At 42.6% G+C, this 27,799-nt stretch overlaps 1 protein-coding gene across 1 annotated transcript; it reads left to right on the forward strand.

Annotated features, from left to right (window-relative positions):
- On the forward strand, nt 1-27,660 carry KIAA0895 (KIAA0895 ortholog). Its single transcript, XM_021388004.1, has 7 exons — nt 1-815; nt 7,740-8,422; nt 18,458-18,601; nt 20,263-20,395; nt 21,562-21,867; nt 22,331-22,428; nt 24,966-27,660. Exons 1-7 carry the CDS (start codon nt 791-793, stop codon nt 25,125-25,127), a joined length of 1,551 nt encoding a protein of 516 aa, XP_021243679.1. The 5' UTR covers nt 1-790; the 3' UTR covers nt 25,128-27,660.

Raw genomic sequence — 27,799 nt, forward strand, 5'->3', positions numbered from 1 at the left:
TTTTAATGTTCCTGCAAGCTGAGAGTTGGCGACAAGCCTGCGGGTTCCTTTTTCTAGCTGTGCTAGCAAAGAGGTTCTTTTAGGTGAAACTTGGGCACGTTGACAGAGCACGCATCATCTCTCTCCCTGAAAGAATTCAAGCTAAAAAGGACACTGGGTGTGACAGCAAGGTACAGCTGTGTGTTGGTGACAGAAGAAAATGGTGCCTCCATATCCTCATAGCTGGTTTTAGTGCTTCAGCCTTGTCGTAGATTGCTAGAGGAGTCCCTGTCCTCATGTGTGAGGCAGGACTGAGTAAAATATATGCCTTCATGTCTCTATTTCTTAATTTTCTTTGAAGAAAGAAGCCAGAACTATCAGAGGAACAGTCTGTGTAGCTGGCCCAGCCCCTCAGGCAGACAGCTGCGTATGCATATGTCAAAAACCTCCATGAAGCTCAGTCTGGGAGGGCAGAAAAAGGGGTTCCTGGGCAGGACAGAAATAGGGCTTCTCAGCATCATCATCGCACTGCGGACTTCCCATCCCTGCTACGCGACGATATAAACAGGTCTCATGCCTTGCAGGATGACGTCATGGGGCGAAGCTACAAGTACTCTGTGTTTGGGGCGTGACCTATCGTACTACAGCTCCCAGCGTGCACCTCGGCCCTCCCGCGCGGGGCGCGCGGGGCTCTAGGGGCGCGCGGCACGCTGGGACTTGTAGTCGGCAGCCGAGGGCGGGCGCTCCGCCGGGGCGGCTGCTCCTTGCCGGTCCAGGAGCGGCCGGGCGGGCCTTGGGACGGCGGTGCGCCATGCTGGAGTCCATCCGTGTCACAGGTGAGTACCGCCGTCGCGGGTCCGGCTCTGGGCCGGGGCGAGGCGCCGCGTGTGGGAGACACGCAGGGCGGGTGCCGTGAGGCAAGATCTCCTTGCAGCTCTTTTCCATGGTTCAACTCGACCCGATGGGACGCAGCCTGCCTGCTGCCGAGTGCCATTCTAGCGCGGAGAACCCTTACAGCCATCACTGATACCGCCCGCAGCCCGTGGGTTAAGTCTGCTTAATTCGTGTGCCACTCCGCTGCGAGGGCACGTTCACCTACAGCAGGGACCGCGGTCTCCAAAAAACGGCGTTCCTTCCCAGCGAAGGGGTTGTCCGGGGCGCAGAGCCTTCAGCTGCTCGCTGAAGAGACCACCCGAGCAGGGCGGTTCGTCACGCAGCCCTGGGTGGCCGCGTCCCGGCCTGCTGCCTCAGCAGGAGCCAGGCGCTGCAGCCTATCGAGTGCCAGCTCTGCTCTTCGGCTAGGTGAGTGTAGCTCAACCTGAAGACACTGAATTTGGAGTCAACTGTGTGTCATATTTCAATGTAAAAACACACATGCAAGAAACTACTTGCAAGTCTGTTTAGATATCTGTTAAAGTAGGATGAGTACATCTTGCATATCATTGCAATTTAAAGAAAAAGCAAAGCGCACAGTCTACAATCACACCTGCGATTCCTGCAGATTCTAGTTATATCAGAGTTACAAACACGGGCAGCCTATGAATCTAAGGGACAAATTTCCTCATAGCTGAAACTAGCCCACGGTTTGGAGCTCAGAATTAAAGGTGAATGACAGATACTCTGTTACAGGAAGAAAGCTAATAGGCAGATGTTTTGAAAAAAAAAGTTACACATCAATGTTCCCAGCATCATTTGGGCTCTGTTAAATGACTTGCTGGGAAAATAGAAGACTGCTCAGCATGTCTTTTTACATGAGCTGACTAGTTCTACAGTGGTGCTGTTTTCAGTCTATAGAGGCAGAGCTTCCAGTGCTGTCACATTCAGGTTGTTAGACACTTCCTGTTCAAGCTGCTGAGTGTTTGTCAACCCTAAAGGCATTTGTAACAGTAAGGAAAGACACCACCAGATTTTGGTCAGATTCTGTTACTCCACAAACAAGCCTGTAGCATCTGAGAGTCAGCAGAACTTTATAGATTCATACACAACTCCCTCCATAGCCTGTTTGTTGCAGAATATTCTTTCTACAGCCCTCCGCAACCTTAAATCATTAAGTCCAGATCTAATTAACTTCATATAGCTTTTCAGTCTATTCACATTACCTGAACAGTGAAAATAAAGGTCTTTGTTATGTTACTGTACATTTGCAAAGCGTATCAAAGGAGGAATGTTACTTACTACAATCTTATATTCTCATCTTTGGGACTTCACTATTTACTTGTAGAGAAATCACAAATTATTTGCATTTCTGTAAGCCTGAAAATCCAAGCCAAGGTATTGGAAGTGTTTCCTCATTTTGAAAAAAACCTCAAATATGTTCTAAAATGGTAGTGCTGAATTGAAGAACAACAGCAGTGACTCAGATGATTACATTCCTAGGATAAGGGAACATCTCCAACAACATGTTTGCTAAGCTTTGTAAGAAGTGCACTTGGAGTTTGGAAAGGATTTGTCAGTTACGTATATATAACCTGAGTGACAGCTGCTCAAAAACCATGGGAGCTCTATGATTTTTAGAGCTCATCTAGCTGAGCAGAGATTGATCCATGCCCACAAATATCTGTCATCATTCACCTTGTGCCACCTATGGAGCAAGACTATTAGAAGCTTGCTGGATAGTAGAGCCTAGGTAAAGAAGATTTTTTTCTCCAATACTGTCCAAATTCTGGAAAAAAATCTTTCATGGAGCTCTTACTACATGCATTATTAACACAGTAAAGTATTAGCTCAATACTTCAAAAGGAAACCATCAGTATAACCTGGTTTCTGAGTGTTATAAAAGTATGACGTTTCTTCTAACAATCCCTGACAAGATTAAGTAGAGGCTGCTATGCTACAAGACCCAAAGCTAGTGAGTGGATAAGAAGTGTGCAACTTAAACATGCACAGTATTTCCTTAGTGCAGAATTACTATGAAATTTGTGGCTCCCACATATGCTCTGTTAGCAGGTTTGGGGTGCATCCCTTCTCCAGTACCACCATCATGCTGGAATAGCTGCACATTCAGGAATGAAGGTATGCAGGAGTAAGATCCCCCATACTGACAACAAAATCCTGGCTGTAGTATGTTGTATGGTTTGTATGTTTGCACTTGCAGTACAGACTAAGCCCAATATTGACAGTTCCAGCAGGTATCTTGTCAGTGATAGGTTTTGGGTTGGGGCAGGACCTGGTTCTGCTCTCATGAGCAGGGTGGGGAAACAAAGCTGTCCCCAGACAGAGTGGAGCTGGCTCTGCCTGTTGCTGTGCACTGCTAACCCACCTCACAGGGCAGCAAAAACCAAATTCAGCTGATCAAAAGAGGCACAGAGTAGTGTCCTGACCTGACAAAGATAATGTTTCTACTGAGGAGGGTTTTCCATCTTTGGATACCCTACCAATGCCAAAATGGGGACAGGAAGGCACAGATGAGCTACAACCTTTCTACATCACCACTGTATGCTCCCAAATCCAGCTGATCGTTGAGTTTAGTAATTCACCAGTGTGTCCAGGATCCATGTTTTTGCAGCTCTTGCAGCAAGGAACAAGATATAAATAGATGAAAGAAAACATGCTGAGAAAGTCTTCTTAGGAGAGACTGTGCTGGTTTTATTGTTTGTTTTTAATAGTTGAAAGATTTGGGGCTTTATGACTTATAAGCCTGCAAGCTAAATCAATGGAGAGAATCTGTGTGCAAACATTAGGTATTTTTAGGGAGTTTTCAAAGGTAGCTGGGAAGTTTGGGCATACGTTATTGTTTTCTGCTGTATAGATGGAAATATAAAGAGGACATGAAAAACTTACACACCTCAGAAGTATTTTCTATGATTTATAGAAAACAACAACGCTATTTCTGATACAAGCCAGAATGCCTTCCTGGCCAGGAGGTAGAGTACCCTCAGAATAATTTATCTAACTTTTAAAGACAGATGTAAAGAAGGCATTGAGAACCTCAGCCTTTTCCTTATCCTCAATGGTCACATTCCCCACCACATCCAGTAGGGGGATGGAGATTCTCCCTAGCCCTCCTCTTACTGTTAATCTATTTGTAAAACATTTTTTTGTTGTCTTTTACTACAGTAGCCAAGTTGAGTTCAAGCAGGGCTTTTGCCTTTCTAACTTTCTCCCTGCATATCCTAACAACTTCTTTGTACTCTCCCCGAGTTGCCCATCCCTTCTTCCACAGTAGGTAGACTCTTTTTCTCCTGGAACCTTATAAAAAGTTCCCTGTTCATCCACGCTGGTGTTCTTTCCCTCTGGCTCATGTTACAGCACAGGCAGACAGCCTGCTCCTGCACCTTTAAGACTTCCTTCCTGAGGAGCAGCCAGCCTTCCTGGACCCTTTACCCTTCAGAACAGACTGCCAAGGGATTCTCCCCACCACTGTCCTGAGTAGTTTCAAGTCTGCCCCCTGGAAGTCCAAGGTAGCAGTTTTACTTCCCCCACTCCTGACTTCACCAAGAATAGAGAACTCCACCATTTCTTGGTCACTCTGGCCATGAAATATCAAATTTAATATAAAATTTATATAACATGTGTATAAGATAAAATAAAACCTATATAAAATTTACGTAACTCATATGAAGTTTGTATACGATGTATATAAGCTGCAAATGAAGTTTACATAGAATTTTTATTGTTTATATAACAATAATATAAGGTGTATACAGTACATATAAGAAGTAAAGAAGATCTTTGTAAAGAGTATGAGGTGTATATGAATCTAATACATGTCTTACGTAAGAGTAGTAGTTAAATTTATATCAAGTGTCAATGAAGTATTTTTAAGATGTACATGATATTTATATAGGATTTATGTAAAATTTACATAGACTCTATACAAAACTAAGCTTATGTAGTGTCTATGAAGTTTATATAAAATTCATATATAATAAGATGTAAATAAGTATTTCAATTTTATATAAAATGTACATTTTTATAGATATATATTTATAAAATTCATACAAAGTGTATAAGATATACATAAACTTTATGTAAAACAAAATTTGTTTACAGTGTATATAAGGCACATATAACATGTCCATGAAATTTTAATATAAACATATAGAATTCTTATAATATTTATATAAAGTTCATATAAAATGTATAAGATGCTGTAACCCTATAACACAATGGAAAGCATAGCAGCAAAGTCCTAGGCTGCAGCAAGTGAGGATATGCTCAAATGCAGCAGCCTTGGACACAGAAACAAAGAAAAGAAACTACTTACCCTTACAAGGCCTCAAGTATGTAGGGATCTCCAGCAAAATATCTCTGTCTCCACAGCCAACCCTTAAATGAGGTCTGGGAAGGCGTGGATCCTGGCTCCACCCCTTCTGGTCACTCAGTTGCATTGCATGCACCTGAGCTCCCCTGGGTTGGCCCTGCCTTCCCACCAGGTGCTCAAGCACTGGTTCAGGCTGTGACTTAGCATTTCCACTACAGATGTACATAAAATTTATATATAAGATTTATATAAAACTTACTTAAAATGTATATAGAATTTATATCATATGCATAAAACGCGTATATAAAATTGTTATATGTTGTATAAAAGACGTACATAATTTTTAAATAAAATTTATATAAAATTTGTATCAAATTTATATGGGGTGTGTATAAGATGCATATAAGATGTCTATAAAATTTATCTAAAAAGATGTATTGAAGATGTATATGAAATTCATATAACATTTATATAAGATGTCTATAAAATTTATAATGCATATTGAATTTTTATAAAATTCATGTAAGATGTATATAAAATTATATAAAATGCATATTGAATTTATATATATTTTAATAAATTTATATATGTTTTTAAATTTTATATGCAATACTTACGGAATTCGTATGACATTCACATAAAATGTATATGAAGTCCTATAAGATGTTGATGTGAGATGTATGTAAGATGTATACACATGTATAGATATTTAGGGAAGATTCCTGACTGTCTGTTTTACTTAGTTCTGAAAGACAGCAGCCGTGAGCTTTTAATCCCACACAGACAACAGGGCTTGGGGGCAAGATGTTCCAGAGGGGAGAGAGCTTTTACAGGTCCTTTTTGTGTGCTTTCTCAGAAAAAGCAAGGCACAAATCAGAATTCCTTTGTAACAGTTGGTAGATGCACGTGGGGTAGTAATTCCAAGTGATTTCTGTCTGGTGGCAATGTAAGGCTCACTGCTCTGCTCTTTTTGGCTTCTGAGAATGGATCCAGAAGGAAAGTGAAACAATACTGCCCTTCATATCACATCATCCATCTTTTCTGTTTGAGATGTAGGCCTTGAATTTCCACCTACAAATTTGCCTCCGTAAGCAAAATCACGTGTTCCATACACAGAAATATGAACGCCTTGCCTTTCACTTACCCTTCTCAAAAGCAAGCATTCTCATCCTGTAATACTTGGAGCAGCCCCAAAATCAATCTTCAGTACTTGCCAAGAAATATACAAGCGCAGGCGTGGTGTTGTCCAAAAGCACCTCGTGTTACCTGGCAGCTGTTAGCAGATGGGCGCGCACCACACAGTCTCCTGGCTGTATGGCTGGTTCTCTCCTTGAGATGGTTCCTCCCTACCCCAGCCCACAGAACAGCAAGGTGAGCCAAGTGGGCTGGCTGTCACACCAGCAATGGCAGTGATCCCATAGTGTCTGACCAGGAACTCCAAGGCACTCATTCCTGTACCAAGCCTTGGAACAGGATTCTCAAGCCTACTGCCAAACAAGCCAAAGCCTACGTTAGAAATGCTTGCTTTAGCAGAAGAGAATAATCATAATGTTTCTACCTCTCGCGTTCCAGTGGAGGAAGGTCTTAGGCTGACGTTCCTCATCATCTCTTCATGCAAGCAGGACCTCTGTCGTTTTGCTTTTCAGAGTGTCTTCAGGCAGGAGAACTGAGGGATGTAAGTTTAATATTGCACCGGCAGCTTCGAAAGTATGAAATACTTTGCCATGGAGCTTATGTTGAGAGGAAAACCTAATTTCCCTGTGAAAATAAAGCTGGAATTAAACTCCTATTGATTTATTTTCCTTGGAGGCATTTAATGATCTCTTGCTAATATTCCATTCACAGTATAATTACTGTATGTAAAGCAATTACAGCTCTACTATGTTTAACTATGGACTGAAGCTCAAATCCCTTCTGGGGGCCTTCAATCAGGCTCTGGCCGTATCTCCTGTTCTGTGAATCCTCTTATTTTAGATGCAGAAGTAAGAAACGTTTCTTTGCGGCAGGAAATATTTGTGCGTTGACTTTCAGCTCACCCAGTGCTCCGGGATGAACTCTGCTGAGGGAAGGCTGGAACCAGTGAAGAGGTCACTTCTGTCTAATGAGCCAGCACAAATGTTAAATACAACCCTAATTCTCAGTGCCTTTTGCATGCTGCTGCTCTGCACCAGGGACCTCCCTCCCGTATAGCCCGTGCCAGGGGTCAGAGCAGGAGGAGAGGGCTCCCTCGCTAAAGGAACTGTATTTGCCTCTTCTGGACTGGTTTACAATATTGCTTCTCCTTTTCTTAAAGCTGGCTATTGTTGTAGGACAACTTTGAGTAGATGAAATAACAGTGTTTTAAGGATTCGTAGAGGTGTACTTGAACCAGCTGAACACTTCTCATTCCTTTTTCAATATTCCTTCTTAGTACAGAGAGCAAAGTACATGGTGTGACCATAGTTAAGACAAGTTGTGCATTTCATTTATGTTGAGTCTTTTCAGATGTGAAACAATAAAATTTATCACATTTATTTTCAGCTGCTTTTTTTTTTTTTTTTCCCCCTCATTAATGCAGAAAAACTTCACTGGCCGAAGCAGGAACTTTCTAAGAAATCAATTCTGAGTCCAGAAGAGCATAAGCTGAATATCAGCAATGAAAAGAGCCTCCAGCATCCATCTCCTGGGGTCCTTAAGGACATTTTCACAACAGGAACCAGTAGCTACAATGTCCTTCTGCAGAGCAAGGAAGAGAAAAAGCACCATGCTCTGAAGCAGTCACCCGCTCACCACAAGAAACACAGAAAAGCCACAAAGTGCTCTACCACCTTGCGAAGCAATGAGCACCGCAAAATCAAGGTCCCGCTGCCCTTGCTCAGCAGTGGATGGTACTGCACAGACCAGCAGCCGTCTGTCCTCATCACCAGCCCCGTGTCTAATGGCGTGAAGCTTGCAAACAGCATTTCAGCTGCAGGGAATGGCATAGGACTGCCACCTCGACCCAGAGGTAGAGCTAAGAGGCATTGTAATCAGACAAAGCCAAAGCAATCCCAGTCATCAAAAAGCCATGGGAAGGAGGGAGATGATTCTGGCCGAAAACTCTGTTTGCTAACTGCAATCAAGCCTTCCAATGTGGAGAAAGAAAAAATGAAGTTCTTTAAGTCAGATTTCACGTACAATCCTCAGTTTGAATATGCAAACCCTGCTTTGCCAAACGTGTTAGCTAAGCATAGCCAAGCGTCTGACAGATTTCTTAAGCAGGTACAGTTACATTTTTTCTCCTTTTCTCCTATTTCTTTCTTTCTTTCTTTCACGTTTATAGAGGTGATATTTGCCTTTGTAGCAGGTGAAAGTCACTCCTCTTTGTCTTCCTCCTGTACTGTTTGAAGAATACATCAGTGATGAGTACATAACATAGCAGAACTGTCTTTTTGACTGAAAAAGTGAAAGCCTGCCTAATATTTAAAGGATTTCATTGGCGGAAGGCACCATTTCTCATAAATTATGTTCCATGTAAACCCAGTTAAAGCAAAAAAGCTTTTTAGTCAATGAAGCAGAATGTAGGACAGAAATAATACAAAGCATAAAGAGGCTTTAATAAACAGTGGGGAAAAAAGCAGTGTAGAAACCCTGCCAATCCTCTTGGGTGGCACAAAGATTGGGAGGGGATGGCAGTTACTCGATGTCATGGTTATTGGATTAACATATGTTGATTTTCCTTGTTTTAATTGCTTTTGAAAGGGTATTTGCATTACATTAGGCTAAATCATGCAGCAGATCAGTGCATTATCCTTGATCCTGACTGAAATTCCTGTCCAGAGATAGATAAAACTTAAAAGAAACCCATGTTTTTCCCCACAGTGTGCAACCACAACAAAATCCAAAGAGATATTTAACCTTACTTAACCTTTGGCTTACGTACCAAAAAACACAGTGCTTATCTATATAAGAAACAGTCCTCCTCCACTTTTTTTCTCCTCGTTTTTTAAAAAAGATCTTTCTAAACTGTCATGTTTGACAAGCTGTTCTAAACAGAGAGTCTTGTGTTACAAGGAGTACACTGGGAAGAAGTCCTCCCGTTCTACAAGTTTCATTTATGTGTGATATGATCGGTTCAAAATCCCAAAATTCTTGATGCAGAATTTATCCTGAATTAAATTACAGTGAGTTCTAGTAATTGACCCTTACTTGTGAAGAATCTGACATTTATTTTCAAATCCAAGAAAGTACACTGGTGTTGTTACCCATTAATTTGGTCATCGTATTGGAAGACAGAGTCTGTATTATTATGTCTAAAAAAAAATGTCAGGGTTTTATTAAGAAATTATTTTCTTTATAGGAGAAGAGCTATTCTGTACTTAGAGATGAGCTTCCATGCTTCTAAACAACCAGATAAATCATACTGACATCAAATCCTGCTACCCATTGAGTAGGGATTTTTAGCACGTTTTCCTACGCTTTTTATAACAATGTTAACAGCATTAATCATTACAGCAAATCAACACTAATTTGCCAAACCACTGAATTATGAAAATTCCCCCTTTGACATAATTAATTATTCCTCAATTTTCAAAATTATTTTATGGTAACGTTTTTAGCAAGGAAAGCGTTCCTTGGAAGTTTCAGCTCCTAAAAATACTGAATGAAGTCCTGCACTTCATATAAATATCTGAAAAAACAATTTTAGCACAGTTGTAAGCCCAGCAGGTGGCACTCTTTTCATTTGCAGCTCACTTTACAAATGTTCATCTCCTCACACACAGGAATTTCGTTTCCTGCAAATTTAGTGTCCAGAAAAAGCGGCATGAATCAAAAATTTCAGTCAGAAAATTGTACAAGCACATTTCCTCACTGCTAATTTTTTTTCATGGATATTTTACTTATCTGAGGAAACACACTGGTATCTCATAGGAAGTGTTAAGTTCAGAAAAGGTGACCAAGGAAAGTCAGAGCATCAAGATGCTGGCCTGCAGTTAAAACGTAACTGCATATGATCATCCATTTTCCTACAATAAGTATAAATTTCATTTTGTTTTCTGTCATATTTTTGGCTTTTATTGTGGTCTGCAGTTTTTTTAGGAAGCTTCACTTTATGTGAGAGAAAATGAAGTTATCCCTGCCCCATTTATATGAGGTAATGCTTGCTTTTCTGTGACTGAAATCTATGTAAAATGCTCCCCACTGGCTGAACTCACCAATTTCCTAGCAGAGGGTCTGGGATACTTTAGTTAAATGAGATCAAAACCCGACATTTTCAGAATTTTAAAGGATTTCTAATAATTTCAAAATTATTTTTACCCACTGCTGTGTATGGTTTGCAGGATATTAAAACAGGCCATGTTTTCCTGTCCTCCTTTCTGCTTTTGTGCAAATCTGTGGAACTGGTTAATGTAGCACTGCAGAAACATTTCTGGAAAATGAATCACGCTGCTTGCTCTTTTTAAATTAAAGAAAGACAGCAGCAAGGACTTGCAAGCCATTAACACAACAGTTCTGCAATGGGGAAAATACAGGGCTGTGAGCACCCACATCTGTCCTCATGTCTCTAGTCAAATCAAAGAAAATTTTCAACGTTGGGGATAGCCCATCTCTTTTAATAATTGATTTTGCACAGTCATGCAGTAAATTTTTTAATTATTAAGACATTTGAAAATAGTAATTCTAACATCTCCCTTTCTATACTTTGCTCTGTTTCTTTGTTTCTCTCTTCCTACTTCATCACCTTTTCTTCACAATAAAGTTCTTTTATGAGTCACACAATATGTGCTCCTAGGGAAGAGAACTTGAGAATTAAAAAGCAATATGCAGACTTGTAGCTTTTCACTTTGATTGACACCTGTAATGTGTTTCAAGATCAGTGTTGCAACTTTGTGCTATAGAAGTGCTATGAAATCTCTTACTCGCTCTCCTGGCTCAAACTACTTGTCCTTCATTGTTTATTTTTTTAAAAATCAACACATAAACCATGTATCTTTGCACAAGTGTCATAGGTGGCAATATTTAGCTTGAAGTAATGATCCCCCCAGACCGTCTGCAGGGCACATAACTTCACAGTGGCAGTTTGCTGAACCAAAATCAGCAGGGAAGACGCAACTTGAAGTAATCTGCCTGTGAACGCTTACGTTTCTTGAGCTGTACATAAAGGCAGGAAAGCTGTCTTTTAAAATAAATCGTCACTTTGTTGAGTGAGTAATCCCTCCTGTGAAAGAGTTACACATCCTTTTCCCTTTTAGTCACAAGAAAATAGCAGTTTTGAGTTTTTAAAAATGATGCCACATTCTGTTTGTATTACACGCATACATATTAGTCATTAGTAGTAGCCTGCAGTGAAGTGGAGCTGGAAGGCTAAGTGACGAGACATTCAACACGGTAACCCCTTGCAGTGTACAGGTCGAGTTGCAGATGAGGTGCGTTGAACTCCCAAGAATGCATCACTGGCCCTAAAAAGCACTTAACTGTGAAACATGTCATTCTCTGCTACTAACTAAATACACTCCCAAACTAAGATTTGTAGATAAAGTATATTAACATGCAACACAGGGCTGACAGGGTCACTTACGTAGCACAATTCTTAGGGTACTGCACAGGCTTCCCTCTTCCACTAGGTGGAAGATGGCTTCTGGTGGTATTGCTGTAGGGGCAGAAATTTGTTTCAGGACATAATGTCATTCAAAAAGAAATGATGAGTATTTCATTAGGAATACTTCTGCCAGATCCAAATTAGTAAAATGTGTTCTTTATCACACAGAGAGGAAGAATGAAAAAAAAAAGCCAGTGTAAACACTGAATAAAACCCAGAATACTACAGACTGTACAGACTGCCCTCAAAACACTGCACTTACTTACCTCTCTCCAGTTGCATCCAAAAGGGTGATGCAGCCATTGCTTTATGGCTGTTAATAAGACCAATATGTTCAGTGTGGTACAGCCTACTGTTACCCAAGAGTGCATCTGGGAGGTTTTTCCTCTCACTTCACACACCAATAAGCTGTGCAGGGGAGTAAGCAATGGTGCCTGCAAGCCTCCTCTGTCTCACAAATCTCAGCTGAGCCTGCTAGCTGAATGTGGGGAGCTGGCCCCTTTGTCAGTGAGCCCATTTTCTAACTTGGTTGCCTCAAACTATTAATGAGTATGTCTTCTCAGTACATACAACTACGATAGTTCTTGAGTGACTAGGTTATAATGCTACATATGGATGACTTGGGATTCAGAGTGCTGCTTGGCTGTAAATGATTTTAATAAGCCAACACTACCAAAACCTAAACCTGATAATTACACAGAGTTTTGCCTTGTTCTCATTAGTTCTTCTGTTTCATTACTTTCATGATCATCAGCAGAGTTTGTTGTACAAGGGTACTTGTCTTGTAAATTATGCTTCTTTTAGCAGTGATGAAAGGGGTTCGATGAGACACTTTAGATAGTAGTGAAAAGAACAGGACTTATTTCTCCTAACCAGTGACCCAGTACAGTCAAATAGTCCTTCTTTTGTTCTGTTCCTTTCCGTGTTGCTTGAGAATTTTATTTGCCTCTATGAACACTGGTGAGACCAGTACCTTGCTTTCCCTTACTTGCCCCGAAGAACAGAAAATAAGCTCACTGTTGGGTGCTGGAAGAGTCAAGAGCTGGCATCCTGTTCCGGATTTTCCCAGCAAGTTCTTGCAACAGTTGACTTTGAGTTACCTCAGAGACAGGAGTAGAACCCCATGTGAGGGGCTCTGTGTTGTACTCAGTGCCTGGGATGCTAAAAGGTCCCAAGCCTTTTTCTCATCACTTGGGGTAGTTGTGGCAAGTGTCCAAATCAGCAGCATCACTGGGACACGTCCTGTCTCAGGGCTGGAGAGATCTACCACCTCCCAGAGATTTGTGTCCTGGGAGAATTGCATGTGTAGCAGCTCTCCCTCTTGTTTCAGTGCTTCAGGATTTCTGTTTTGCTTGAAACACAGTCATGGGAGAAGGTGATAGTGGTGAGCACTCTTTTAGAAGTTTTGAAAAGAATACATGTTCAGCAAAGAGGAGGCTTAAGCTTCATGACTTTCTCAGTGAGCATGACTTCAAACTCACAACATCTATTTGCATGTGTCTGAACTGCCAGCATATGGGTTACTCCACATGGTAGTTGTAAGAGGAGGTACTCTTCAGCATCGTACCCTTCCTGTGGAAGCTGCAACACTACCTCTGATTGAAGTGGAAGAGGACAGAGCTGAGTGTAGGGAGAGCTCAGGAGGGCAGCCTGAAGGTTTGCAGCACAAGCAAAAATGTATGTCTCCTGACTCCCAAACTCCTGCCACCTCCCTTGGCTAGCCTAGGCTTGAGCACCAGGGAGTCTCCTCGTATGGAGGGCCAAGCAGAAGGTCTCATGCACGTTCAGTGTTTTTCTTGCTATTTGTTGTGATGAGGTGGTTTTAGAAAGTACTTGCGCACCAAGTTACCTCCAAACCAACATATATAAAGCTGCATCTTGTAGTAGTAATTTATCTTTACAAACAGCGGTGAAACAGAACTGGTTACTTAAGTCTACACACCCTCCTCAAGTGTTCTTATTTTTATGAGTTTTCATGTTGAGAAGAGACAACCGCCTTGTTCTCAAATGTTTGTCAGTCCTTTGCTTCCTCAAACCTGCTCTCATCCATCAGTACTCCAGTACTGATCAGTACTCCAGATTTGTGCTACTTTTTTCAAGATGTGTGGAAACTGGGCTGTATCACAGGGGCAAGGACAAGATTGTCCTCCTCTGTTCTGCTGTCGTGTGGCCCCACCAAGTACTTCATCCAGGTCTGAGGCCCCCGGCACAAGAGGGAAATGAAACTGTTGGATTGGATCCAGAGGAGGCCACAAGGATGACTGGAGGGCTGGAGCAGCTCTCCTGTGAAGATAGGCTGAGAGAACTGGGTTGTTCAGCCAGGAGAGGAGATGGCTTCAGGGGCACCTTATTAGCAGCCTACAGAAAAGCTGGGAAGGGACTCTTTATCAGGGAGTATATTGATAGAGCAAGAGATAATGGTTTTAAACTCAAAGTGTGGATTTAGATTAGACCCAAGGTAGAAATTCTTGGCAGCTGAGTGTGGTGAGGCACTGCAACAAGCTGCCCAAAGAAACTGTGGATGCCCCACCCAGAAGTGTTCAAGGTAAGGTTGGATGGGGCCCCGCGCAACCTGGTCTAATGGGAGATGTCCCTTCCTATGGTGGGGGGTTGGGATTAGATGTGGGGAGGACATGTGACAAGGCTCCTGCAGTAGCCTTTCTCTTCTGTACTTGGTGGGATCAAAGCCAAGATTCTTCTCCTCCACTCCAGCACTAGCAATGATGCCGGTGCTCCTGCTTCTCTGCAATAAAAAAATATGCTGAAAAGACCTGTTCTAGAAGAAAAGAAGGAACGCGAGGAGCTTACTTGTCCAAGTTTTAGTTTGGATGGAAGTTGGTCATGTAATTTAAGTGGAGAACAGGAGCTGATTTCCAGGTCGTTTACTGACTTTCTCCATGATTTCTTAACAAGGCACTGTTCAAAACCAACTAGAATTTAGCTGTTACTCTCACATGTTTCTGTTTCCACGTTGCCCACTGCTTGAACAGGCTGCAGCTAGTATGGTCAAGGAAACTGCAAGGCTACATACATACTAATAAATAAAATGATCCTCATCTTGTTCACTGGCCCAGAGGGCAAGTGAGGAGATGTGACTCGTTCTTATGGCTGAACACTTTGCATCTAAAATGCAGTGGCCTCATTCCCACTTGTGTTGGTAACACAAGGACTGTAGGACCTCTCAGTCAAGGCCAAGTGTTGCCTGGAATTGCTGGTTCGCCTAAGACAGTCTCGCCTGCAGCCTGCTGACAACTAAGCTCAGTGGATGGACCCATTCTAGCAGTTGAGCCGATGTCCTGGCCTTATTGGATTTACTGGTAGAGAAATACAGCCTGAGTGATTGATACTTTCTAAAAGATGCCTTAAGATTCCTTAAAATGAAAATGACCAAATCCTGGCCACTTTGGAAAATGACTTCCATCCCTACATAAGTTTCTGCACTAAACAACTTTCAGAGAATTGAAAGCCAAACCTTTCCACCCACAGGATTTATGGGATTTCAAATCACATTACTGAAAACTTTTGAGTGGAATTTCCATTCTATGCAACTGTGCAAAGTACATTTGAATGTAGAAAGACCTATCTCAGCTGCTTGGGGAATTGCAGTTCCCTGGCTTTGGTCTCGTGGGAGAGCTTCAACTCTGGCCTGTACTTTAACTCAGCCCGATGCAGCTCTATTACTTCTTGCTTCCTCATCTCTCTGTCATTTTTATAAAAGTGCTATTAAACACAGCAGGATATTATTATTATTACTGTGAAGCTGACATAGTTGTGACAGGTTTCAGACATCATGTATCAGACAGGTGGCCATGTGGGAACTGACTTGGACCATCTAGGGTGAAGTTCGTGTTTCTGTTGCTGTTAGTATCCAGAAACATTATGCCTTTAGTAAGGGATTCATGTATTCCTAAAAGAAGGAATACTAACCTTGCTTCATTTGTCTGAAGTCAGTTTTAAATGATGTATAATATTATGACCTAACTGTTCACAAGAAAATTAATTACTTACAAAGAAAAATCTCTCTTGCCTTTATTTATAACATGCCCCTGCATTTATACAAGACCTAGTGTATGAAGAAGTTACTGGGAAGTAAAGTCCCATTTACACCGTAGGTCTCCAGTACAGGTGTGTAGATCTTCATATGCATATTTCTGTGTGATAAGTGAATGGAAGTAACAGTAAAAATAATAGCATCAGGTGCCTGATCTTATAAGGAAAACCGTGAAGAGATAGCATGTTCCTCCTTGATGCCTTTCTCCATAATGCCCAGTTCTTACTCTACTTTCAGCAGCCACAGGGGCCAGCTGCCAAAATGGGCTGAGTTCTGGGAGCAAGCCAAGTGTCGTGAGGCCTGGAGGTGGCACACAGTTCTGCCTGGCAGGACTTTGTCTTGGAGTGCTGTGTTAGGCCATGGCCATCCTGAATCCACCACAGGTGGGCCTAGAGCATGACAGCTCCAAGTTCCTGACAAGGCCTGAGCTTTGGTTGGAGGTAGTGTGGTGACTGGGGAGCCACAGCCACAGGGGAGGCTGCGAGAGGAGATAGGCTTCATCTCACAACACTGGGTGGCTTTATTGTGAGCCTTTTGTGCTGGAGTCATGCTCTGAGGGCACATGTCTGGCTTTCAGGACCAGTTGTGTTAGGGCTGTATTGCAGCGCTGCTGTGCTGGCCCTGAAGGACTGTCAGGATAGCTATCAAACAACCACAAGTGATGTCTGCAAGTTTTCTGCTTCCATGACTTAGAAGGGTTCTGTCAGCAAAATCAGACTGTGGAAACCCAGGTGCACCAGGAATAGAGATCAGAGCAGTGGAACACAGCAGGGAGATTCTTTGTTTCCGTACTTGTTAGCTCACATTTCTCTCTTCCCAGTGGAATGGGGGAGAGAATCAAGAAAAACAAAGTAGAGCTCGTGGGTTGAGATATAAGTATTTACTAAGATAGAGAAAAGGAAAAGGATAATAGTTATGATTATAGATATATGAATGTATATAACAAATGATGCACAAGCAATTGCTCACCAGCCCAATTGATGCCCAGCTATCACCCCCAAGCAGCAAAAGAGAGTGAGATGAACTCCCACCACCTTCAGAACTCCTTCTGCACGATGTCATACAGTATGGAATATCCCTTTGGCTAGTTTAAGTCAGCTGCTCTCATTCTGTCCATTCCCAGCCCTTTGTTATTGTTCGCTGAGAATATGGAATCCCCTTGGCTCTGTACAATACTGTTTAGCAATAACTATAAACATCAGTGTGTTATCAACATTGTTTTTCTCCTAGACTCAAAACATAGCATCATACCAGATGCTCTGAAGAAAATAATTCCATCACAGTTGAAACTAAGACACTTTGGCATTCATTCTGGTAATTCATCTTTCATCAAAGAGATACAGGACTATAAGAACACTCCATAACTAGCATCTATGGCTTTTGTGGCAGTTACTCAGAGTTGCTTAGTTTCAACTTGAAAATATTAGAACAAGATTCTTAGTAGCTGTGAGAATCCTCTTTTTGCAGACAGTAAGCCAGTCTGACAATGCCAGAATTACATAGCTGGAGACAACAAGCATGTTATCAGTTTGGTGTACGGATATAATGGCATAGTGTAAAAAGAGATTCAGTTTGCAAGATTTCCACCATCATTATTAGTGGCATTTTCTTTGCAAGAACGCTCATTCTTTAAAGTAGTATCAGTCGAATTTTCTCCCTGATACTCCTGGGAGCTTCTGTTATCCTATCTATGACAAAAGCAGTTCCCTGTAGCTGAAATACTGCTGGGTTTTCTAAGCTACGTTTTCTTTTAAGGATGTGAAATAATGTATTGGGAAATAGATTACTGGGGATGAGCATTCCACAGCCCAGCAATAACATCTCCAACATGCAGAGTTCAGATCACTTTATGGGCATCGTGCTCTGCTTCCTGCCCACAGAGGAGACCTTATCACTCTCTAGGACTCCCTGAAAGGAGGTTGTGGCGAGGTGGGGGTTGGCCTCTTCTCCCTTGTAGCTAGCAACAGGACGAGAGGGAATGCCCTCAAGTTGCACCAGAAGATGTTCAGATTGGATATTAGGAAACATTTATTCTCCAAATGAGTGGTGAGGCACTGGCCCGGGCTGCCCAGGGAGGTGGTGGAGTCACTGTCCCTGGAGCTGTTCAAGAAATGTTTAGATGTTGTACTAAGGGACATGGGTTAGTGGGAAATATTGATGGTAGGTGGATGGTTGGACTGGATGATCTGAAGGTCTTTTCCCACCTTTGTGATTCTATGATTCCTAATTAAGAAAATAACAAGAATTGAAATAATATGATAGTAATAGTTCATATTTGGAAATTTATTTGGAAAATCATTAAAAAAACATGCTGACAACTTAACCTGCAAACGTCCTTGTGACCTGTTATATCTGATTTACAAGACAGTCATACAACTTTCCCAGAATTAAAGAGAAAATTTCACTAAAGTGATTATCTTCGGTGTTGTGCTTATGTACATGGATTGAAGATGAGTTAATCAGATTCATTTTTCAGTACTTTGCTATTAATGGACGTCTGAATGTGATTTAACTAGGTTTATTGACTGCAGTTTCATAGAGACTCCTAGTGAGTTAGAAGAAAGATTAAAAAGAGAGAGAGAGAAAAAAAAAGAAAAAGCAGATGTGCCAGTCTGACACTGAGGTCTTACTGCATTCGTATTTGGTGTGCTTTTGTATTTTGTAGTCCATTAACATTATGGAGCGGACACTGCAGAAATATGGAAGCTATGAAAAGTTTGAACAGGCCACCGGTGGCAGCTTGCTGACCAAAAGCCGCATCTGGAATCACGTTAGGAAATACATGGTGAAGGAAGGCTGTCTTGGTGAGGTAAGTCATACAGCAGATCAGGAAAGGAGCATTTGTTTAGATATTAGGCATTTCACATTGCACATGGAGGGACCTGATAGACCGTGTGGAAGGCCTTTACTCCTTAATTACAGGAAAATTCCTTACTTCATGTTTTTCTCATGGCTGTGTTCAATTTTTGAACAATTGAAATGATGCAAAGCCCTTGTAAATACTTCAGCCATCTCTTCGAGCCCGCTTCCTGGTTCATATAGGCTTCTTATGAAATCCAGCTCTTCTGGGATTACCCAAGAGCGACACCCTTCCTTCCCTCCTTTTTCAGCTACTTGTAGAGTAGCACATTTCCATTTACTTGTCAGTTCTGTCATCCATTCTCCTGTATCAGATTATTTACACCAGAGGTAATAGGGTTAAGAAGAGGCCAAGAAAAATAATCAGCAGCCCAAGAGACTGTTTATATAAAAATTTGAACAAATGAAAGTGACATAAGTGAATAAAAATGTCTGAAAGAGGATTAGTTGGTTTAAGTGCTGTTTTTTCCTGACTTTTAGCATTTTAGAGTCCTGTGCAAACAAACTTATTTCCTATACTAGAGATTTTAAATGTTGAATTGCTTGGACGAGTTAGACGAAAATGAATGTAGGAAAAGAGAATTATTCCAAATGAAATCACCAGCTGACAGAGCCCCAGGCTTAGATGAGATCATTGGCGGTGAACAAGAAGAGACTGGAGTGAGAGATAAATAGTAAAAAAAAAAAAAGGGAAAAAAATAGTTTATGGGAAACTAGGTTTAATTACTAAATATAATGGCACTGAGAGAAACTGCTAAACTCATCACGCGTTTTGGGAGACTATAATTTGACAATGATACCAGACTTTACCTGTGTTTCTGACAGTGAGGTTACAAAACTACAGTTTAGAGCAAGCAGAAAAAAAACTTACAGTTTAGGATTTTGTTGTGCTTTTACTTCCCTTTGTGTTCATATTTGTTTTGATTTGTCTTTGTGGAAGCGGAATCCTAAACCCTCATCAAATTTCCTGTGTCCTCTTAATGAAACTTTCTGCAAAAGTATGGTTAATGCATCTACTTAGTGTTAACTGAAATATTATGAAAGTACTCTCTTCAGTTGAAGAAGCGTTAATAAAGTGTAGTGGTACCAGTACTTTAAATGCGTTAGCACTTACCTTCATTTCCTGAATCTTAAATAAGAGTTTTATTGGACTGATTGCTGGTGAACTTGCAGCTGAAAGCTGGGTTTTTCATATAGAGAAGTCAACTCTGGTAGTCTTGTGTTAATGCCTTTAATCCCTGGGTCCTATTTTGTTAACAGTTTTCAGTTCTCAGTAATACCAAGATAATGAGAAACTGTTCAAAAACATGTTTCTCCAGTTTACTCTGCATTTGGCTTCCCTCCCAAACTAGTCAGTGTTACCACGTTCAGTTTTGCAGTCTTGTACCTGCATGTGTCAATCCTCATGCTAAGTCCCACTCAAGTTGGAGGTTTTATCAGAAGTGTGGGCGATGAATATCTCAGCAGTCAGAAGCGTCTCTCAGAGGTAGCAAGGAAGAGCTGTGAAGGGCAAGGGGCCAAAAAAAAATACTGGAAGGGCCAAAGGAAAGCTTAGAGCAGTAGCAGGGACAAGAAGAGAGCTCTTTGATACCTGGCCTCTCTCGTCTTCAGATTGTGGTCCATCTCACGGAGGACCTGCTTTCTCGAGCTTCAATGACAGTGGTGAATGGCCGCCCCACTCTCACTATCAATATCTCCACTGCGAGAGAGCACTGGCTGGAAGGGATGCTGAGACATGAAATTGGTACGAGCCTACCATCAGTTCTTCAGACAAAGGGGAGTACTTGCATGCATTCTTACTTATCTTGCAGAATTGGACCAGGCACTGTATGTATACAGAAGAAGGGAACAACATCCCTGTTTAAAGGTCCCGTGCTTTAGGTGCGCTAAAGGGAAGGAGAAACTTATTTTATCACTGCGAAGTGCAGTACGTGGAAGATAACCCATTTGAGGATTCCTAGGTTGCATATACATTAGACTTTTAGGTCAGATCTGCAAAGAACTTCTGAAGTGAGTCTGCTGGTTAGCCCCACTTACTGCACAGAGGTTCACATCCCAAAGAAGTCTTGGGGCAGGTGACGTGTAATTCTTCCAGCTGATGTTAACCCAGAGACTGTGCTCCAGGGCACGTGCTGTCAGTGCTCGAGGACGTGTGGTTTGTGAGACCAACCTAGAGCCAGTCTGGATTTAAAAAATGGAAACAAAAATAGTGTGACTGTTCCAGCTTAGAGCCAGCCATTTCACTTTACAAATCTGCTTCTGATGCAATGCACTGCTTGCAAATGTGGGCATACTTTAGTACCCAGCCGCATTGCACTGATTTTGCATTACACAAGGCTGGCCAAGCCCTGTGGAAAATTTCTACAAACTGTTCTACTTAAGTACATCAAAACTAGATAAGTTTGGGTAGTGTCTGAATTTCAGCTGAAGAATAAGCCCTGTGATTGCCATGGAGCACTGTTTCTCATGCTGCAAAGGGACAGCAGTCTCTTCCAAGGCTGCAGTAGTGTCCTTAATCAGTTTCAAGAGGCAATTTCTCTGCTCCCTGAGGTCTTCCTTTATTTGATTCTCCTTCCTTCTGTTCACCACAAAGCCTAGGCTGTGCTTGAGACAACGAGCATGTAAGGCACTTTTGAAAATTCCTTTTCATGGATTTGGGAAATCAAGTTCTGCTGACGTTTATGTACCTTAGGCGTTTTCCAGAGTTCCATAGTGTGGTCAGCAGGTGAATATTTGCACTGTGTGTCTACCTCTAACAAAATTCTCTGTTGCAGGCTGTGCTAAATTTGGCACTTTCACCCAAGCCCACTCCTACCAGTTCAGAGTTCTGAAACTGGCCTCAGCTTCGATATTTGTACCATTTTTGAATCATTAGATGTTAATTCTAAGTCTCATATTCCTTTCTTTCAGGAACTCATTATTTTCGGGGTTTTAACAACAATAGCCAGCCTTGGTGCAACTGGAACGGACGTAGAAAACATGGGTTGAAACCAATCAATCCTACAGAAGAAGGGCTGGCAAGCATTCACAGCGTCCTCTTCCGCAAAGACCCTTTCCTTTGGAGAGCTGCCCTGCTCTACTACACTGTCTATCAGGCCAGTCAGATGTCCTTCAGCCAGCTGTTCCATGACGTGGGGAAATTTGTCCAGGACCCCAATACCAGGTGGGATTACTGCGTACGAGCCAAGAGAGGGTGGACTGACACATCACAGCCAGGTGGGTTCCCTCTTTATCTTACGTATTTTTGTGCTTTGGGGAGGTTTCAGAATGTGCGTAGAGCTCCTTCAGCACAGTAGAACTTCTACGAAAGGAAGAAGTAGGTCTCTGCACTTCCTGAAATGAGGCGACAGGATTTCTGCTACTGAAAACAAGGCTGGAAATGCACTTTTGCTAGACGTTCACTCTGAATCAGTAAAGGATTTTTTGCTGCCGATGGGAATGTAAAATGTAAAACTGAAGAAGCTCAAACTCACTTTGACTTCCTTGCGTGTTTATTACCAAATTGTTGCTGCAGACATTCTTGGAGACTATCTTCTGGTTTCTGGGTAGGGGGTTTAGCCTTCTGGTTATTTCTGGGAAGGTTTTCAGACTCTGGGATAAAAAGTTCTATTTACATGGTTTCTGAGAATACGCCTTGAACAAACCCCGATAGAGTGTAATTTATTTTGGTTCCTTTTAGGCTGCTTCAATAAGGATCAGGTGTATTTAGACGGTATCCTCCGAATCCTGAGATACAGGGAGTCCATTGATTTCCACCTTCTGACAGCGCTTGGAAAGGTGAGTGGACTCATCTTTAACCAAAGGATACAGTTTTACCATTTGAGTAAGCTTGTTTGCAAAGATTTATGAGTCGTCGTGCTTTGTTTTACTTGGATAGAAATCTCTGTTCTGTACAGCACCTGGTACACACAGTGCAGGTTAAAAATATTATGAAGTCCTAAGAATTTCTACCAGTTTTTCTTCATTCCTTGTTTATCAGATTAAGATTTTACGATCATATTTCTGAGGCTTTCCTTTCCTCCTTTTCTAGGGTACTGCCTGACTTGCCTTGAGCAAGCAGGCCAGGTGCTAGATAAGATGGGTCCCGGTGGGAAACTAAATTCCCAGATTGATGCTGAGGCCATCCCCTCCCTCCACTAAGGGAAAGATAACAGCGTGTTTTTCATCTCAGATGCTTGTTCACTGTTTTTCAGAAGATAGGGTCTGTCTTTTCCAGAATACATGATATTTCTACATTCCCAGAACATGTTTTCTCTCCACTGTCATTGCTTGTTTTATCTGAAAACAGTACACAAAACCATGCTAACTGCAGAAACTGTCAGAGTTCTTGAACCAATTCCTTGGATTGCTGAGTTTCCACAGTTCATAAAATGGAGTTCATACTCACATAAAAGAGGATTCGAGTTAATGTTACTATGCTTGCATTTAGAGCTGCTATACCAACATTTTCGCCTGCTTGGCAATCCCTGGGTGATAAAAGGCACATTACAATAGAGGCTTTTGATCAGCATTTAAGATGTATTGCCTGTAGTGCCAGAAACATTATATTGGTGAGCAGAGCTCTTTTAAGTAATTGAACCAAGTTAGAAAACTCTGAAAAAAAATTGCACTGTGTCAAGTAAGTGTCTGCAGCTTTATTCTCTGTAACTTCCTGCTTCTCTGCTGACAAGGACTCCACTGTCCATGTCAGATGTTCAGTTCTTTTCAATCATTTTGTGCCCCTTCACTGGACTCACTCAAGTATCTCCGTATACTCTCAGGAAAATCAAGTGGTATTTTCCTCTGGATCAGGTTTAGCAATCTGGATTCGACTCTCTTATCTCTCCAGAGAACCCTTCCCTTACACGTTGGTGGATCACCCATGCTGGCTCGAACCTTTCCTGAACAGGGAGCACCTGACCTGCGAAGCGGGCAGGCTGTTTCTAGGGAGCCCTGACAGCACAGTGTCACCACAGCTCCTTAAAAGAAGTGTGGGAGTCGAAAGGTTTGAGCCACCTGGCACAGACCTGCTGGGAGGAAATAGGACGTGCCAGTTAGCACGCACAGCCAGGCTTGTGCTTTTGCCAGCACATATGTTTCTGTCTGTAGGGTGCTTCAGCACATGCAGCTCGGAGGCAAAGTGACAACCACGTACATTTCATCACACTAGGTATCTGCCCAAGGAGATCTGTTCTGTGTTTGCAGGACAGCCTGTGTAATTATTGTACAGCCAAAGCATTCATCCTTTTCTGGACCATCACTCGCAGCACCTTGAGCTATTGTGATCTCAAGACTCGAGGCCCTAGCTTCAGAATCATAAGACGCTGGTGAAAAACCTCTGCTTTCATTACAAAAAAAGTAGCAGGCCCCATAGAAGCTGGAAAAAGTTTGAAATTGCCATTCCTCTACCCACAAGGCTTTGATGCCAAGAGGTACAACTAATCTCCACCCTGCTGTTAAATGAGAAAAACAAACAAAAAGCCCACAACGTTTTGGGATGTGTAAGGCTGCCTAAACAGGAGTTAATTAGAATCAGTATAGAGTTTGCAACTGGTTTATTTCTTGAGGAATATTTCATAGAGTCATAGAATGGTCTGGGTTGAAAAGGACCTCAAAGATCATCGAGTTTCAACCCCCTGCTGAGTGCAGGGTCACCAACCACTAGACCAGGCTGCCCAGAGCCACATCCAGCCTGGCCTTGAACACCTCCAGGGATGGCACATCCACAACCCCCCTGGGCAACCTGTTCCAGTGCGTCACCACCCTCTGAGTGAAAAACTTCCTCCTAATATCTAACCTACATCTCCCCTGTCTCAGCTTAAAACCATTCCCCCTTGTCCTATCAGTATGCACCCATGTAAACAGTCATACCCCCTCCTGTTTATATGCTCCCTTCAAGTAATGGAAGGACTTCAGGTGCATTTTAATGTAGCTTATCATAAGCACATTTGTTAGTGAGAACGCTCACTTCTTCTTCCTCAGCTGTCCTGCGCGCTGTTTCCAGTTCCTTGCTCTTGGGCACAGTGTCTTCTCCATTCTTTTATCAATCTTTCCACCTCTTTGAGAAGAGACCTCAGGACTCACATGTGCTCCAGCCTTCTCTGTTCCTGTAGCTGTTGTAGGTCAGTGTCATTCAGGTTTCTCTGAATCTGTTCACCGATTTAATCAAAAGCAGAATCTGAAAGTATCCCTACATTTGCTAAAATGACACTTTTGTTTTGCATCTTCCACTGAAGCACACTGAAACCTTTTCTCACCTACAAAGGGTAACTTACAGCCTCAGCAGAGAAGTAGCAGGGCTATAATGCAGAACTTACCCATGTCCTTCCTTGCAGATCTCATACGAGGACGTAGACCGCCTGAAAGGATTGGCTGTGATTGAGAACATGAGGGTACCGCACTTTCTGCAAGACCATGCCCGGTATATGGAGCACTTGGAAAAGATTATGGAGGTCAATGAGCTGACTGATGAGGAGCTCCAGGATCTCATAGACTAAGAATGTCAGCCAGCCATTCAGTCTGTGCAGCCGAGGGTGCAGAGCTGGACTTGTGAGAGCTTGCAAAAATGGACTTAGGAGGGGCGGAGCAGGAGGGAAAGGTGGCCAGAGTACGTGGAATTCAGAAAAAGTCCCTCTGTGTTCCTTTTGCATTGTGGTGATGTACTGATGATTTTTTAAAGGGTTTGTGCATTTTTTAGTCCGGCTTAGGAATCCCTTTGCAGTGATCTGTCCAGCCATCCGCTCTGTTTTGTGGGCTAGGCATAGTGCTTGACACTTCCTCTTGTGATATACTGCCTTCTCCCATCCAGATTCAGAGGTGGGGGAAAGGAGAAAGAGGGGAAATTCCCCTTTTGTCTACTCATGTATGCTTTGTCTTTGGTCATCTTTCACAGCTTGTAAAGATAGCACTGTTGTAGTTTATGCTACCTCATTGTCTGTGTAACTCTTTCCTATTTGTCATCATTGCAACAAGTTTAAAAAAATAATCACAGTGCACAGAAGCGGGTCTTTGTGCAAAACCTCTCTAATGTTATAAAAAAGTTGGTTTTTTTTTACTAGGAGATTCAGCATTAAAAGAAAGAACAAAAAGACAGGTATTGCTGTTTTGATGGCTGCAAACAGGTAGCAAAATTACCTTTTTTTATTATCCCCCCAGATTGCAACTGTTCCACATCTCTGTATAGTACATGTTTCTGGAAGTTGAGTCCTGGAAGGGTCTCCCTCCTTTGAGGGCAAGTGTATCATGGCTAGTCAGTTCTACAGGGCAGCATTTTGGAAGAAAGCTTGGGCAGAACTGTGATTTTTTGACTTTTTTTTTAAATCAGTAAGTTCAGGAACGCAGGGACGTAAGCCAGCACAGCAGGCAGCACTCACTCCTTGTCTGGGTCACCTGAGCCTACAGAGCATCAGGTCACTTTCTGAGCAGTACCAGGCCTCGGTGCTACAGTAAGGTTGCGCTCATTGCAGAAATCAGACATGGAAGGGGAGAAAAGCAGACTCTCAAGTGCCATGTTCCTGCGTTCCTACAGGACTGCTGCACCACTGGAAGCAAACTTACCTCTGTTTTATCTGCAGGTGCTATATCCAGAAACAGGCAGAGCAAGCGAGTTACTGTAAGGCACTGCTAGCCACATGATAAATAGCTTCGATGACACAGGAGGGCTTACTGCCTATGCTACATTTTCTGAATTCAGAGTGTTATGGATTGTTGAGGCCAGCTGAGTTTTGCACCTGTAAGTGCTTTGAGAACCGGTTTGGTTTCAGTAGGCAGCATTTTAGCAGCGCTCCTCTGAGCTCCTGGGGAAGCAGCTGCGGTGCGGGAGGCTGTGCAGGAAGAAGGGAGCTCCCAGAGGGCTTCTCTGCCAGTTCTTCCCCTTGTGCTGTGACCCACAGGTAGCAGGGCCAGCACTGAGTAAGGCAAGTAAGTGGAGACACGGTTTCCTCCACACTGGCTCAGAGGTCGGAAGGTTTTTGAGTAATCCTGTGAAACCAGCTGCCTTTTAGGCAGCGTTGCAGGTGCGCTTGTGGCAGCTGGCTGACTGCTTCAGAAAATAAAATGTGTTCAACAAGCATAAATGTACTAAATCCAGTTGTTTTCAAGGCAGGGACCAAGAACTCCTCACAGTAGCCTTAATTTTGTATTGTTAGTCTTGTTTACTATCTGGAAGCCTTTCAGGCTCCGTGTGCAGAAATAAAACCCCTTTTTTTCCTCCTTTTCTTTTTGCAAGTTTGATCCCTTGTAGCTTTGCCTGCCCAGCTTTGTTGAAGAACCAAACCCAGCAGACGTAGCGTTGCAGCAGCCCAGTGGGAACAATCTGCAGTCCTGCACTCACGCTCTCCAGATACCGGCTCCTTTGCTGGGAGCAGCAAGAAAGCCACGCGTGGTGGGGGTCGAGTCAAAGATCACATCCAGAAGGCAGCCTCAGAGCAAATCACGTGAGCTGCAGAGAACTGGGCTCACTTGGCTGACCCAGGGGAACGTGAGGGCCAGTCCTTTCTGAAAGGGACAGCTTTGAATGGATATTTTCTTAACTGCAGAGAATTCCTTGCCTTCATCCATGTAATTCTACACCAAGTGTCCCGGTAGTAGTATGTTACAAAGTGAGGGTATTACTGTCACAGGTCCTTGAAAGCGGGAGGCCGTGCCAGCCTCCCTGCGGTGCCGCAGCACGCCCTGCTCACAGCTTTTCCTCTGTCACTGCAGCCCTAGATGCTTCCCATCAGGACCTGTGTCCCGTCTCCTCCTGAGCAGTGGGCATCATTGGACTTCTGTTCTCTGTTCTCCTAGCAGTAGGTTTGCCTAGAGCAAGCTTAGAGTCTGGAATTGGTCTGTATAAAGATGTTACCATACCAGCAAATGTGAAATCTGTCTGCTTCTGTTTTCGGCATCATATTTGTCCTTCCTCCTTTGTAAAAGCATTCCAAATTTGGAAGTGTATCTTTTGTAACTTTTCCTGATTTTTTTCTTCCTGGTTACTAAGTCATGGTACAGAAGTTCTGTAATAAAGCTTTTGGACAGCAGCACGTGTGAGCTCGTGACTACAGAGTTTCGTGATGTCAGTGACATGATGACAGCCTTTCATGGCTGCCTGGTCCAGTTGCTTTGCTGTACATCCACGTCTCACTACACCCATGTTATTCCTGTACAGGAGCCTTGTTAGTGCTGGAAG

Source organism: Numida meleagris, chromosome 2 (assembly GCF_002078875.1).
Source record: "Numida meleagris isolate 19003 breed g44 Domestic line chromosome 2, NumMel1.0, whole genome shotgun sequence".
NCBI classification, from domain to species: Eukaryota; Metazoa; Chordata; class Aves; order Galliformes; family Numididae; genus Numida; species Numida meleagris.

Bases quoted from the DNA above. Each gene is read 5' to 3' on its own strand.
- KIAA0895 (XM_021388004.1), top strand. From the start codon at position 791: ATGCTGGAGTCCATCCGTGTCACAG. The intron at 816-7,739 runs GTGAGTACCGCC...TCATTAATGCAG, and splicing joins GGAGTCCATCCGTGTCACAG to AAAAACTTCACTGGCCGAAG. The intron at 22,429-24,965 runs GTGAGTGGACTC...CCTTCCTTGCAG, and splicing joins TTCTGACAGCGCTTGGAAAG to ATCTCATACGAGGACGTAGA.